This window comes from Crotalus tigris, unplaced genomic scaffold (genome assembly GCF_016545835.1).
Source record: "Crotalus tigris isolate CLP2741 ecotype Arizona unplaced genomic scaffold, ASM1654583v1 scf7180000024316.1084291, whole genome shotgun sequence".
In the NCBI taxonomy this organism is placed as follows: domain Eukaryota; kingdom Metazoa; phylum Chordata; class Lepidosauria; order Squamata; family Viperidae; genus Crotalus; species Crotalus tigris.
This window is the reverse complement of record NW_024100488.1, coordinates 306,271-321,121: the sequence shown is the minus strand read 5'-3', so window position 1 is coordinate 321,121 and position 14,851 is coordinate 306,271. Positions and strand designations below refer to the sequence as shown.

The 14,851-nt window shown below is 51.0% G+C and overlaps 1 protein-coding gene across 2 annotated transcripts; it reads right to left on the bottom strand.

The window, feature by feature from the left end:
• Positions 1–214: 214 nt before the first annotated feature.
• SIX5 (SIX homeobox 5) lies at positions 215–10,739 on the bottom strand. 2 transcript variants are annotated; one of them, XM_039325072.1, is made up of 4 exons: positions 9,776–10,739; positions 5,200–6,482; positions 4,498–4,713; positions 4,161–4,370 (listed from the first exon to the last, which is right to left on the bottom strand). In XM_039325072.1, exons 1-4 carry the CDS (start codon positions 10,600–10,602, stop codon positions 4,309–4,311), a joined length of 2,388 nt encoding a protein of 795 aa, XP_039181006.1. In that variant the 5' UTR covers positions 10,603–10,739; the 3' UTR covers positions 4,161–4,308. The 2 variants fall into 2 exon arrangements, with proteins under 2 accessions (XP_039181005.1, XP_039181006.1); XM_039325071.1 differs by having other exon boundaries at positions 215–4,713.
• Positions 10,740–14,851: the final 4,112 nt, after the last annotated feature.

Genomic DNA, 14,851 nt, shown 5'->3' with positions numbered 1-14,851 from the left:
AGCCAGCCAGAGCAATGCTAAGGGAATGTGGGCTTTGTCGTCTCAGCAGTCTAGACGGCCAAGTGACAACCCGGTGCAAACTTGAAAATGTGCAAATTTGAAAATGTGGTTTAAACACTGAGAACTTAACAGCCCTCAGCTATGGAAACAAACGGTTTCATAAACCAGTGTACAATCCCAATTCTCCATAGAATGAACACAGGCACAGACATGGTTTTAGGATAAAATATATATTTATATATATAAAATATATATAAAAGACACAAAAAGACGTAAAAAACAAAGGATATAAAAATATCTTATAGAAATGATTGCTTCTCACAAACGGTGGGAACAGATGTGTTTCTTTAGTACCTGACGGGAAAGAAGGCAGGTTTAGAGAAATTCAGAGAAATTACAATGCTATATTTGCATACACCAAGGTGGTCTTCTTGTTGGAAAACCATTGCTTTGCCGTACTGATGGAATTTCTCTCAATAGAGTGAATTGTAAAGCCCCCCCACCTTGCAACACACTATGTCTCAACTGGTAACTCCATCCAAAGATGGTTTTTGAACTGAGTGTTACCTCCACTTGCTGAAAACCTTTATGGAGTCACTCGAGTGATATGTTTTTGTCCTGGAGAACTGGAACTAATTGCAATACAGATAGCCCTCAACCTAGGACCACAAATGAGCCCAAAATTTCTGTTGCTAAGCAAAACATTTGTTAAGTGAGTTTTGCCCCATTTTATGACCTTTCTTGCCACAGTTGTTAAGTGAATCACTGCAGTTATTAAGTCAGTAACCTGGTTGTTAAGTGAATCTGGCTTCCCCATTGACTTTGCTTGCCAGAAGGTTGCAAAAGAGGATCACTTGACCCTGAGACTCTGCAACTATCATTGAGTCAGTTGCCAAGTGTCCGAATTTGGATCACGTGACCTTGGGGAGGCTGCAAGGGTTGTATGAAAAAGGGTCATAAGCCCCTTTTTCCAGTGCCATTGTAACTTTGAATGGTCACTAAATGAACTGTTGTAAATTGAGGACTACCTGTATTTCTTAGCTTGAGAGTTAATGGACAAATATGTTACGTGTAGTCTTGACTTACGACTGGCCAGTTAGTGACTATTCAAAGTTAGAAAAAAACTACTTTGGGGTTACTTGTGATCCAGATTCAAAGTTCTGGCAGTCATCCCCCCCCTGCAGTCATGTGATCAGACCTCAGGCCCTCAGGAACACAGCGGTTTGCAGCATCCTGTGGTCACATGACTGCATTTTACAACGATTTTGCCCAAAATTGGCACTTACTTCCAGTTTTCAGCAAAACCTAGCAAAGTGGTTTGCTTAGTGACCCCCAGAAAAAAGATTGTATATAATCGGGTCCATTATATAATGGATCTGTTTTGACTGTCACAACTGATGACCACGATGGCAAAGCTCCATTACGGTCATAAGTTGAGGACTACCCGTCTTTGAAAAAAAATCAGGTCTGTCCTAGTCAGAACCTGAAACGGATAAGTGTGTAAAATATACATTTCAAAGTACTGTAGAGCCGTTCTGCAACTGGAACTGGCAATCCAGCCCCAAGTCAAGGTACCCATGTGATTGGAAATGATTTTATTATCTTTTTGCCAGAGGTCATTAAGCGAACATGATGGTCCTAAGTGTGAATCCATTCATTTGAATGGGGTTTTTTTGCCAGAAAACTGTTAAAAAATGTCACAAATTGTGGCCAACCAGTTGCCAACATGTGGTCACACCACAGAGGAGGGCATTTACAATGGCCAATGGTTGCTTTACAGGCCATAAAGTAACTGTTCCTTAGTCACTGTAAATGTGAATTGTCATGAAGCAACTGGTCATAACTCAAGGACTATTTGTAGAGATCTGGGCTATCTTATCTAGTTTAATTCTGTTCATATTGGCTAAAGACAACTCTCCAGGTTTCCCTTCTGTTTCAGCTAGAAAAACCAAGATTTCCATCTGCAGTTTTTCTCTGCAGAAATCATCTTTAGAACAAAATATTTTTGCTTACATGGAACATATTTTAATGCTTAAAAAAGCATTAATATTTCTGAAGGACATGTAAACAGGTAGCCTATTAGGAATGTTTAATGCAAGATTATTCTATTATGGCATTGTTTTTCAACCTTGGCTACTTTTAAGATGTATGGACGTCAACTCCCAGGATTCCCCAGCCAGAGTTCTAAGAGTTGAAGTCTACGTCTTAAAAGAGCCAAGGTTGAAAAACATTGCATTAAGGCTTGACTTTCTCCACTCTGTATGTGGCATCTTCAATTTATAGTAAATTCCAACTTCATTTTATAACTGGGATAGCTTTGGTTCTTAAAATCCATTCTCACATGTCGGTCAACATCTTCAAATTTCCCAAAGGCTGTATGAATGTAGTGTGAATAAAATGGTACTTAGTTTCCTTATATCCACATGATAGAAACTCAAACATACAGGCAGCAGAATTGCATCTAATTTACACAAAGTATGGGGAATTGTGTTTTTAGAAGGCCTATCTTCTAGAAATAGATTTTATGCATATTTTGTTTCAGCCCTGGTTTTAGGATTTCAGCCTGTTCAAAGAGAAGCAATCCATTTTGGGATCCTTGGAGAGGAACTGTTTTGCAATAATGCAGATTTCCATCTCTCAGACCGTTCCGTCCATACCATGTGAAAGTAACTATGGTGGACAGCTGCCTCTGGCTCTCAGTCCAAAAATACAGAGATGTTCTAGAGTAACTCAAGATCATTGTGGCTTAAAAAGCTTGTTCTGTATGTAAAATCTAGGTACCATTTAACTGTAGGGCTGACCTGTGCAGAATCCACACCATTTTTGCATTGTCCATGGATAGGATTGTCATGGTTAGCCCAATGCTTTTGTAGTCCTCTTATCTTCAGATTCAAAACATTCGTTCCACCAACAAGGCACATGTGCAGATAGATAGATTGGAGAGACACCCCAGCTGGCCTTTTCTGTTCTGGAGGACTACATCTATTACGGAACAGGGTTATTCGAACTAAGATTGCACGCTCATCACCCAGAACGGCCTTCTCCAACTGATCCATCGGGACGCTCCAGGTGTGCTCGGTTTCTTCCCCATCGTTCTCTCCACACTTCCAGAGGTGACGTTTCTGAAGGATGACAGGCTGTCCCCAACGGCACCGAAAAAACCCCGAGAATGAAAGCATGGAAACTGGGTAATTTTCCTGCCTCTTCAAAGGGGGATTTGGGATCATCCCTAGCACCATGGACGAGAGAAGAGGAAATATTACTTTATATTATAAATTTTCCTCGGATCAAGTGGGATATTTCCAGCTTCCAGCTGTAGTGTGACTTTGAAAACAGAGAGGAGTATCTACTAGAAAGGGAAGTTCAAAGAAGACCTTCACCATGAAGAATGGAAACAGCTCTTCCTTTTCCATATGAAGCATAAGTAGTCCTCAACGTACGGCCACAATTGTGATTGGAATTTCAACTGTTGAGTTGTTGCGGTCATAAATCAAGGCACCACGTGACTGGACTTGATTTTTAAGACCATTTTTACAACTGTCGTAAAGTGAGTCACCACAGTGGTTAAATGAAACACACGGTCGTTAAGCAAATCCATTCTTCTGAATGGACATTTGAAAACAATACGGAAACTGGCAAAAACGTAGCAAATTGCACTCACAAGACCGCCGGACACCGCAACCAGTTGTAAATGTGAGTCAGTTGTGAAGTGCCCGAAATGCAATCACATGACTCCAAGGAAGGGGGAACGCCTTGGTCATAACTTTGAGGAGAGATCATAACTAGCTTTTCAAAAGTCCATCGTAACTTTCCATGGTCTTTAAACGACCGGTTGTAAGTTGAGGACTCCCTGTACTGTAGTGTTTGCTCTTCTGACAACCACAAAGAGATGCCTGGGTTGGCCGCACCAGCAGCGGTTTGCCATGGTCAGCATGAAGGGCCGTGCGGTGAACTCCTGTAGTGTGACACTATTCCTGTGCAAAGATGGGACCGCAAGCGCCTTCTCTGATCAAGGCACTTTGAGTACTCGCAAACTCAGTTACTCTGGGAGGGATCAGGAGGTCGGCATTCTCAGTTTGAAGAAGGTTGTCCAGCTCTCCAAGTCTCACAGGTCCAGAGGCTCTTCCACTGGGACCGACTGCAGCTGAGTCAGCACTTTCTCATCCGAGTCCAGAGCTTCGGGACCCAGGGCATCCCCCTCAGCAGCATCCAGCAGAAGACCCTCGCCTTCAGGCAACCGGAGCTCCTCCATTGACCCCTTCTCCATCTCAAACAGCCCCTCAGAGTTGTTCCCCTGCAGGTCCAGGCTCACCGGGCTGGACCATACCACCTGCGGCTGGGACACGGACAGGGTCTCTGGCTGGGAAAAGCTGGAAAGAAGGGAGCCTGGGCTGATGTCTGGTCCAAAGGCCACGCTGGCTGGCCCAGTGCTGTTGGAGGACGAAAGAGGGGAGACTTCGGAGGGCAACACTGAGGGGACTCCGGGAAGCAACCCACCATTGCCTTCAGAGGCCCCCACAGCTACCGGTGTGGCCACCGCCATCTCCTGCTTGATGGGAAGAGTCAAGGTTGAGGCTGCCGGAGCGGAGAGGACAAGGGTCATCAGCATGCTAGCTGGGAAGGTGGCAGTGAGGTTAAGTTTGCCTTGCTGAACGGCCATGCCGGTGACGATGGTGCTATTGCCGGTGGTTGGGTTGGCCAGGATAAGGTTACCTGGAGCAGAAAGACAACAGAGGATCCACGTTAAACAAGACCCCTAAGCATTCTGGTTCCCCATCACTCAACCTCGGTGTCTGCCTCCTCTCCAGATTTAGGAGATGGCCTTGGGAAGGAAGGAGAACTGGTCAAGGGAGGAGAAACGGCACCTTAGTCCCGAGAAAGTAGAACGCGCAACAGAGGAATTCACAATAACCCCACCTAGGTTTTTGTCCGTGATGACCAGCGAAGAATTCTTGAGAGGTCCAGAAATCCATGATTCCTGGAACGTGTGTGTGTGTGTGTGCACGCTAATCCTGAGCTACAAATATTCTCCTCTATTGGTACAGGGACCACAATTCCTAGAACAGGAACCCTCTTCCAAATTCTGGACTGTGCACTTTTGGTTTCCTGGAGAGCATCTCGCCTTCCTATAATGTTAGGAGGTCCTTAATTACGGCTGGACAAGGCTCAGCCACCTCTGAAGCCGGGGTAGATAGATACCTTGTGCTGGGCTTGGAAGCTGCAGGGCTGTGACGCCGACACCGGTGTTGAGAAGATGGACGTTGTTCGGGCCAAGGCCTCCAGTGGCCCCTGGGCCTTGTGGGGTCCCAGCCACAGGACCCACCTTGATGGGGGCGGCACTTGTCAGGATCTGGATGGGACTGCCCATGCCCTGTTGCAGAGTCACCACCTGAGAGGTGGGCACCACTTGGGGCAAGGAGATGAGCTGGGAGCCCTGGGCCACTTGAGGAATGGAGACCAGTTGAGGTGGTGGAGCCCCATGGGACATGGTGTAGATCTGGGTGGGAGACACAGGGACCATCTGAGGTGGGGACAACAGCTGGGCCCCGGGAACCGTCTGGGACAGAGGGACCACCTGGGAAGGGGGTGATACCTGGGTGAGTGGGAGAAGGGATGGGGCAGAAACGTGGAGGACGGTGGCCTGGGTTGTAGAGGACCCAGGGAGAGAGAGGAGGGGGGTGGCGGTGATGGCAGGAGATGCCACCACTGTGGACCCCTGCCCGGTGCCTACGGGCCCTGTTCCTTGGGAAGCGGGCAGAGCTTGACCGACAGGGACCAGTTTGGCAAGAGGCACAATCTGTGGACTTTGGGGCGCTGCCGGTTGAGGGGCTACGGACAACAGGGGGACCGTGGGACTTTCTTCATTCGAAGGGACCACTTGAGGCATGGGCACCGCAGCCAACAGCGCCCCCTTGTGCTCGGAGAGGAGTGGGGAGGTGTCCGGGAGAGACAGGAGAGGCGGGAGGGCTGCCCCCTGCCCATCCTCTGACTTCATTTCCACCCCGAACGCCAGCGGCTCGACGTTCTCTGACTTCACCTCTCCCTGGAGAGCCACCGGGTTGAGGATGACCCCCGCGGCTGGGGAGAGGGGTTCCGGTGGGGCTTTGCCCATCTCCTCCGTCTTGGAGGGCTTGGGGCTCAGCAGGCTGGCAGAGCCGTTCAGGAGGATGGGTGGGCTGGGAGCTGCCACGGGGCTGAGGGTGAGGGTTTGGTTGTCTCCTAGAGTCAACCCGTTCAGGATGACCCCTCCGGTGGGGGTCTGGATCACCGAGCCCCCGTTCAGGAGCATGGCCGGGGGGGAGCTGGCGGTGATGAAGTTCCCGTTCAGAAGGATGGAAGAGGCGCTGGTGCAGGCCGCCGGCAGGAACAGGCCGCTGGGGGCCACGATTCCCTCATGGCTGGTGGACAGCCCCCCAGCAGCTTCCATGTCTTCAGGACCGCGGCTGGACTCGTCCTCTGTGCTGGGGTTCCCATCAGATTCACTGCAGGAGAGATCAGACGGTCAGTTCCCTAATACAGGCAGTCCTCAACTTACAACCCTTTGTTTAATGACTGTTTGAAATTACAATAGCACTGAAAGAGTGACCTGTGTCCATCCATCACACTTATAACTCGTACCACCCCCTCAGCTCACATGATCAGATGCTTGGCAAATGATTCACATTTACGACGGTTGCATAGTGTCCCAGGGCCACGTGATCCCCTTTTGCGACCTTCCGACAGACAAAGTCCCTGGGGAAGCCAGATTCACTTAACAACCAGGTTACTAACTTATCAACTGCAGTGATTCACTTAACAACTGAGGCAAGAAATGGGGCAAAACTCACTTAATAACTCTCTTGGTTAGCAACAGAAATTTGGGGCTCAATTGTAGCCGTAAGTCGAGGACTGCCTGTAATGCTGGGGTACAGGCTGCCCACCAAGACAATCCTTAAGGAGAAACAATCTTCAGCCTCTCTATGGCCCCCCCAAATTCAGGCCACTGCTTAGGAACTCGGGTGAGGGGCCTCATTTAGGGATCCCCGTTTCTCTGGGCCAGAACCAGCTACTCACTTTCTTCCTACAATTTTTCTTTAGGAGGTGAAGAGAACCTACACCAAGGAGCAGCAGCTCCATCTGATCCAGCAGCCAGCTTCCACCCTGGAGTCAACCACTTCTCCTTGCCAAGCTGAGAAGAAAGTTCTGGGAATGTCTAGAAACCGCGAGATGGTGAGTTCTAGTCCTACCTTAGACGTGAAAGTCAGTTTTGTGACTTCCCTCTCAAGCCCAACCACCTCACAGGGTTGTTGTTTTGGGGAAAATAGGAGGAGGAAGTATTATTAAATATGTTTGCAGCTTTGAGTTGCTTAATGAAGATAATTAAGGCAGGACATCAACAAATAAACAAAAAATATGGTGAGCCAATTTCCTTGAATACTAGCTGGCTGGTGCAAAGGAACAGTTTAGTTGTTTTGTCATCGACTAAAAAAAAATAACCCCATATTTCAGCCAACCTGAAAAGTGTGCTGAGATAAATGGCATATATAAATTTAATAAACAAACAAACTTAAGCTGCAGGAGTCAAAGTAGTAATGCAGATGCAGTATGGAAATTTCAGCCGCCTCTTTCTGAGGTGTGAAGTCCTAACGCTGGTTGAACAAACCACCTTTCTGTTTTCCTAGAGTAGGGGTCTCCAAACACGGCAACTTTAAGACCTGTGGACTTCAACTCCCAGAATTTCCCAGCCAGCAAGTTGCCAAGGTTGGAGAGCCCTGCTCTAGGAAAACAGAAAGGTGGTTTATGGACTGGCTGAGGAATTCTGGGAACTGAAGTCCACAAGTCTTAAGCTTGCCAAGTTTGGAGGCCCCTGCCCTAGAGACGTGGCTCCCACAATCAACCTGTCCAACTCGTGGCTATGTTCCACTTCCTTCAGGCTTACTCTAGAGGTTGCGCACGCCCAGCCCGTGTTTGTAAGCCTTCCCAACCCTTGAGGAAGAGGTGGAGCTCCGCTATCTGGAGAAGGAGGAGGAGGAGATGGTTCTGGGTCCCCACCCTTGCCCTGGGAAGGGAGGAGATCAGGAGAAAAAGGCCCAGCGAAATTCAATGCCTGGGATTCAGATTTCACAACAAAGGAGAACAGTCTTCCACGTTGTGTGGGCTGAAGACGGTGGAGGCAGGACTTTGGCTGGGGAAAAAGAGGACCTGCAGAAGCAGGGAAGGAGCTGCAGGGACATCTAAGCAGGATGGAGGCTCCATCACACCTCCCTGGAAGGGAGGCAACGGGCAGGAAAGTTCTCTCAGTTAAGGTTCTCCTAAACCAGTGGTTCTCAACCTTTCTAATGCCACGACCCCCATAATACAGTTCCCCATATTGTGGTGACCCCCAACCACTTATACATCACTGGGTGCCAGGGGCGTGGCCAAAGAAAAGGGGGAAAAATGGCGGACAGCCTTGTTTGGCGACCCCCGTGAAATGGTCGTTCGACCCCAAATGGGATCCCGACCCACAGGTTGAGAACCACTGTCCTAAATGGTCACAAGACCCAGAAGAGACCATCAGCTGCCTAGAGCAATGCTTCTCAGCCTTGGCCACTTCCAGCCAATTGTGGGAGTTGAGGTCCACATGTCTGAAAGCGACCAAGGTTGAGAAACGATGGCCTAGTTGCGTTTCATGGCTTCATGGAGAAAAGAGGAGGAAAACCGTGGGGTCCTTGGCGCTCTCTGAGCCTGGTGTTTCCTTGCAAACGTCTCATGACCCAACTAGGCAATGTCATCAGTGCTACTACTGCTGATACTGAGCACTGATGACGTTCCCTAGTTGGGTCATGAGATGTCTGCAAGAAAACCACCAAGCTCAGGGGGCACCAAGAACCCCTCATTTCAATCCTCTTCTATTGGTACCATAGGCTAATCCGGGAGTCCCCAAGGTGGCATCGGGGTCTCTACACCCCCCCCCCCCGGTTGGTCCCCCACCTCCTCTGCTTTTTTTCCCTGCACATTCAGAAAGTTCTCATAACTCCAAAGACATGGAAGCCAGCTGACACACTCGTCTCTAGCACCCCAAGAATGGTTCCAGGAACCCAGGGGAATGAAATGGCTGGTGGACAGATGGGGGGGGCATGTGTACCCCCTCAGGACACAGTCAAGGCGAGGGAGGGCCGGACGGGAGCTATCTGTGCAAGTCTGGTTGCCTCTGGGGTGGTTGGAAATTTGCACGGGGCCAAGTTGCAGCCCAGGGGCCATTTTGGGATGGGGTGGGCAAGCCCTCCCAGCAACCATTTTGCCAAAACAGCCCCCCCCCATTGCATTCCCCAGATTCCACAGGTGCCCCCTCCCCAATGCAGAAATGGGTGGCCACGGGTGCCCCCTCCCCAATGCAGAAATGGGTGGGGGCAGCAGGTGAAATCACCAGAAGACCTACTCAGGATCTGGGTTCAGTTTCATCCTGCTTTGGGGCTTGCTTGCCGAGTTGGGGGGCTGTTTATGCTCCAGACGTGCAGGAGTTGGCGACCCAACCTCTTAGGGCTGCATGCCCCGTCCCATCTTGGGGTGCACCGGTCCAGGCTTTGAACCTCAGCCTCTCCGGGGATTATGGGGACCGACCTCCCACTTCCTTCGCAACCCTCCGGTTCGCAAGGGGCCCGGATAGCCTGCGCAGGCACATGGAGGCTCTACCTCTCTCCCTGCCTAGCCGTACCCCAAGGCGCAGAGGCGGCCTTCCAGCAGCCGCAGCCAAGCCGGCGCGCTCTGCCCATGCCCAGAGGGCCGCCCGCCTCGACGGGCAGCTCCCGCTCACCTCTTGCTGGGCGTGCCTCCTCCTCCTCCTCCCGCTGCTCCTCCATCCGCTCCGCCACCGCCGCCGCCGCCGCCTCGGTCGCGCTGCCGCCGGTTCTTGAACCAGTTGCTGACCTGGGTGAGCGAGAGGCCGGTGTCGCGGGCCAGGCGGCGTTTCTGCTCGGGACTCGGGTAGCGGCTGCGCCCGTAGGAGTCGCGCAGGGCGGCGCGGGAGCGGCGCTTGAAGCAGTAGACCGTCTCCTCGCCGTCCCAGATGGTGGCCGGCAGCGGGAACTTCTTGCGCAGGCGGTACTTGTCGACGGCGCCCAGCGCCCGGCCCCGCGCCGCCTCCGCCTCCCGGTAGCGCGCCCGCAGGTAGAGGTCCTGCAGGAAGGGGTGGTGGGGCGCCCCGAAGGGCCGGCTCTGCACCAGCCGGTACAGCTCGCCGAAGTCGGCCTGCTCGAAGGCCAGCAGCGCCCGCGCCTTGGCCAGGCTCTCGCCCGCCGAGCCCGACGACGCCTCCAGCCGCGCCGCCTCCTCGGCCGGCAGCGAGCCCAGGAAGCGGCCCAGCCGGCCCGGGTCGCCCGCCTGCAGCAGCGCCTCGCACACGCACGAGACCTGCTCGGCCGAGAAGCGCGGCAGGCCGGCGGCCGCAGCGGCAGCGGCAGGAGGAGGAGGAGAAGGCGCTGCAGGAAGCGGAGGCGCGCCGGGCTCCGCGCGGGACGGGGCGGGCGGCGAAGTTGGCAAAAGTTTGCGCGGCTCCGCTCCGCCGCTGCCCGGCGCGGCCGGCGGGGTTGCGGGTGGGCCGCGGCCGGGAGGCTCGGCGGGCTCGGAGGGGAAGGAGGCCATGTTCGGGCGCGGGAGTCCGGCCCCCCTCGCCTGCCTGCCTGCCCGCCCGCCTCCCTCCGGCCCGGTCCCCTCCCCGTCCGGCCCCCTCGCGCCCCTAGCCGCGCGCGCCTCCGCCCGCCCGCATTCTCCCTCCCTCCCTTCCGCCCCGCCGCTGCCCCCCCCCCGAGCCCCTCCCTAGTCCGCCCGGCCCTCCAACCTCACTTTCTCCTCCTCCTCCTCCTCCCTCCTCCTTGGGGCGGGGCTCCTCCTCCTGCGGCCAGGCGCTCTCCCTTCTGGCGAGGCTGCGCCCAACCCCGATCTCCCTCCCCCCTTCGGTTGGGATCCCCCCCATCCCGCGCCCCGCGAAGCTCCAAAGCAGCGCCAGACGTGTCCTTTCCAAGATAAGTTGCTTCCCCCCCCCCAAGTCCCCTCCCTCAAGGACGGGGAAAGCTGCTTGGACCGCACTTGTCGGGCCCCTGGGAGCCCCTCCGAACTCCAAAACGGGGTGCTCCATCGCTGGAGGTTTGCAAGAAAAGATTGGACAAGCTTTTGTCCTGGATGGGATGAGGGTTTTCCCACCATGAGCATGGGGTGGACTAGAAGACCTCCGAGGTCCCTTCCAGCACTGGGATTCGAAGAGAGCCAGGATGGACTTGAACGTGGGTTTGCCCCATCCTGGATTTCAACTTCCATAAAGCTCAGCCAGGGTTGGTGGGGGGGAGGCTTGAGACTAAGGAGAAACTGCTCTGCCCTATTCAGCATCTGGCCACTGATCAAGGGGCCTTATGCCCCATTTGGGGTCTGGTCTCCCAGGCCATGAGTCTGCTGCCTCCTTGTGTGTCTCTGTGCTCAGATGCTCCCTGTCCTGGTTAGTGTTTAGCCCTGGTTCAACTTCTCTTACACCAGCGCTGTCCAACCTTGTCAACTTGTGGCTTTCAACTCCCAAAATTCTCCAGCCAGCTTTGTCCTTCTAGCTTTATCCACAAGTCTTAATGAGGCTAAGGTTGAACACCCCTGTCTTAGATAGTCTCCCCCCCCCCTCTCTCTCTCTCTCACACACACACACACACACACACAACCACACATAAACAAACACATACCCTGCACTTAGTTGGGGAAGGTTGCTGTGAAAAGCAGGTGTAAATTCCTTGCCTGCTTCCAGGTGTCCTTTGGAGAGGCAGCCATTGGAGGTCAAAGCTGCAGGAGCACAATCTTTCCTTCACAGCCTGTGTGGCCTGGTCTGGCCAGGATCCATGGGTCAGCAAGTGCTGAAGGGTCAGTAAGGGCATTCTGGGTGCTGGCATCTCCACTGGATAGGGGCCCAACTGCTGTCAACATGGGTGCTATCTGTAGTCAGGGACAGCTGCCTGCCATGAATTCCCTTTATCACAATTTTACTGCTCTCGGCATTCCTTTTTTTTTTATGGCGGTTGCTTGAGGGCTATAGAGATAACAAAGTTATAAATATTTCTGCAATACAATAACACAATAATATTGTAAAGAGAGGGGACTTTAGAGCTTTCAGAAAACCCCTGATCAGGGCATAAAAGCACTAACGTTGTGGAACTGTGAGCCTCTAATAGTGCATGAATATGTATGAAACTCCCACTGCCCCTGTGAGTGGAGACGTCAATATTTCTCTCTCTCTCTCTCTCTCTCTCTCTCTCTCCCTCCCTCTCTCTCTCTCTCTCTCTTATCTATCACATTTCTGTCTCTGTTTCTGTATCTATGTATATCTATCTATTCTTTCAGTCTATCTATTCACTGTATCTATCTATCTATCATCTATCCATCCATCCATCCATTCATCCATCACATTTAGAAACCAACATGTCACAAATAACACATTTTAAACTGTTAATTACAACAATGCTCAAATATTGTGGCCCTTGTGAGGGCCAGCTAGCTTGGGAATTCTGGGAGCTGAAGTCCACAAAGTTGCCAAGGTTGGAAAACTGTGCTCTAAAGAGATAAAAGCCCATGCTCTGATCAAAATCTCTTCCACTGTCCCTGTCCCTCATCCCCATGCTGTCTCAATCCTCCCACAGAAACACTTTTCATTGCCTAGTTCGATGAAGACTTATGAGAAACTTGAAAATCTGCCCTTGATATATTAAGTTGGCCCTAACCACTTGAAGAATTCTAAAATCACCTGCCATTCCCAGACTGAACACTAGGGGTCGATATTGACCACGCACATTTGTTAATGATTAATGGAGAATTCTGGTTACTTAGAAACGGGGGGGGGGGGGAAACAAGGACAAAACTTCTTAATATCTATAGGTAATAAGTCCTGTTTGCAGATAAGAAATTGCAGTGGTATGTTGGACATCCCGGCATGGGATAAAAATGGGCAGAAAGGCTGCATCTGTTTTAAAATCAGAAATCCGGAAGCGCCTTTTCCGACGAACCAATTTTAGTAGAAAGTTTTGTGAACTGCCTTTTGATAAAATCCCATTTTATTCAATCTATTAATAACATAAAATAAGAAAGTGCACTCCCAGATTCATGATTTTTCCCTAAATGAAAGCTCCTCAAGTATCTAATCTGTTTTGTTATTTGAAAAGATACATAGCAACACAAAGTATTACTAAGTGTTTAGTGTTTCCTTTGTTTCAGTGTATAGGAAACCAAACGGCAGGAGATGCTTAGAAAATTAAAAATAACTTTTGGGGAGTATTTCTTAGGTGAAATATATAAGGCAGAGTTAGATGGCCAGAATGTGTTTTTTATGACTCTATCAGAAACTAATAATTTATTGATGTTGGATGCAAAGTTCATATATCTAAAGATGAATTTTCTGAAGTCTGGCCACTTTAAGATGGGTGGAGTTCAACTCCCAGAATTCCCCAGCCAGCCATGCTGGCTAGGGAATTCTGGGAGTTGAACTCCACCCATCTTAAAGTGCCACCACAACAGTGCAATCAAAGCCCGCAATCCATATAAGTGGAATTAATCACATGGCAGCCATTTTGATGTTTTTGAACCCCTCAGCTCTTTACTTTGCTCCTGAGGAAACCAAAAAGAAAAACAGCTGTGAAAACTTTGCCATTTAGCTTTTGCTGCCTGTGAAGGCAGCCTGGAAGGGTCTCTGCTGTCAAGAGACAGTGTGAAGGTCTCTAATCTATGGCCCCAAACATTCATTGGGGCAGGGGATGAAAAGAGGAGGCTGAGAACGCTTGCAAACCCTTCCCAGCGAGCTCCCCCCCCCAAAACGCTGGCTGCTCCATGGTTCCATTTAGGCTGCAGGAATGTTGCTATGCTAAACATAGCTTGGTGGAGCCTGGCCAGAAACAGCTTGCAAGGGGAGGTGAGGGGGGGGGGTGGGTGGGATGCTTTCCAGCCACCTGACACCATCCCAGCAGGGAGTGGGGGGGGTTAAGGGCACTCCTTCAAGCAGAAGTAACCCCCCTCAAATGTCTTCACGGCCTGGATGGGTGGGGAAGAATCCCACCCCTCCGATCCTCTTCCCTGTTTACATCCTTATCGCTCTTGTGCATATAAATGGGTATTTATGAGTTTGCACTGACGGGTTTTGTCTGTCCTTTTTGCAAATGAATAATCCCGGCCTTTCCATGCTGCTCCAGCAATCTCAACTCCATCCTACCCTATTTGCCAACTTCTCCAGCCCTAAGGCAAGGTGTATTTTTTTTCCACATGGTAGGAGGATGTCATTGGTGGAAAATGGCTTGGTCGGATCAGGTCAGAACGTTGATGTGTGAATGAGGTACCCCAGCAAGGAAAGGTTTGCACGTGGTCTGTTGGAAGGCTGGTCCTTCAGGATCCTAATAGGTGGGGGAGCAAGCCAGACTGGCTTTTTAATTAAGGTGGTGTCAATCAATCAGAATGGAGCTGGAAGGGACCTTGGAGGTCTTAATACCACTTTACAAGTCCTTGGGAAGGCCACACTTGGAAGACGGTGTCCAGTTTTGGTCACCACGATGTGAAAAAGATGCTGAGACTCTAGAATAGAGTGCAGAGAAGAGCAACAAAGAGGATCGGGACTGGAGGCTAAAACATACAGGGAACGGTTGCTGGAATTGGGTATGTCTAGTTTAACGAAGAGAAAGAATAGGAGGGTGACATGATAGCAATTTTCCAATATCTCAGGGGCTGCCCCAAAGAAGAGGGAGTCAAGCTACTCTCCAAAGCGCCTGAAGGCAGGACAAGAAGCAACAGATGGAAACTAACCAAGGAGAGAAGCAACCTGGAACTAAGGAGAAACTTCCTGACAGTGAGAACAATTAACCAGTGGAACAACCTGCCTCCA

Coding starts and splice junctions, on each gene's coding strand:
- SIX5 (XM_039325071.1), bottom strand. CDS start 10,602: ATGGCCTCCTTCCCCTCCGAGCCCGCCGAGCCTCCCGGCCGCGGCCCA. Junction 6,483..9,775: donor GGAGGCACGCCCAGCAAGAG/GTGAGCGGGAGC, acceptor TCTCTCCTGCAG/TGAATCTGATGGGAACCCCA. Junction 4,714..5,199: donor GCTTCCAAGCCCAGCACAAG/GTATCTATCTAC, acceptor TTTCTGCTCCAG/GTAACCTTATCCTGGCCAAC.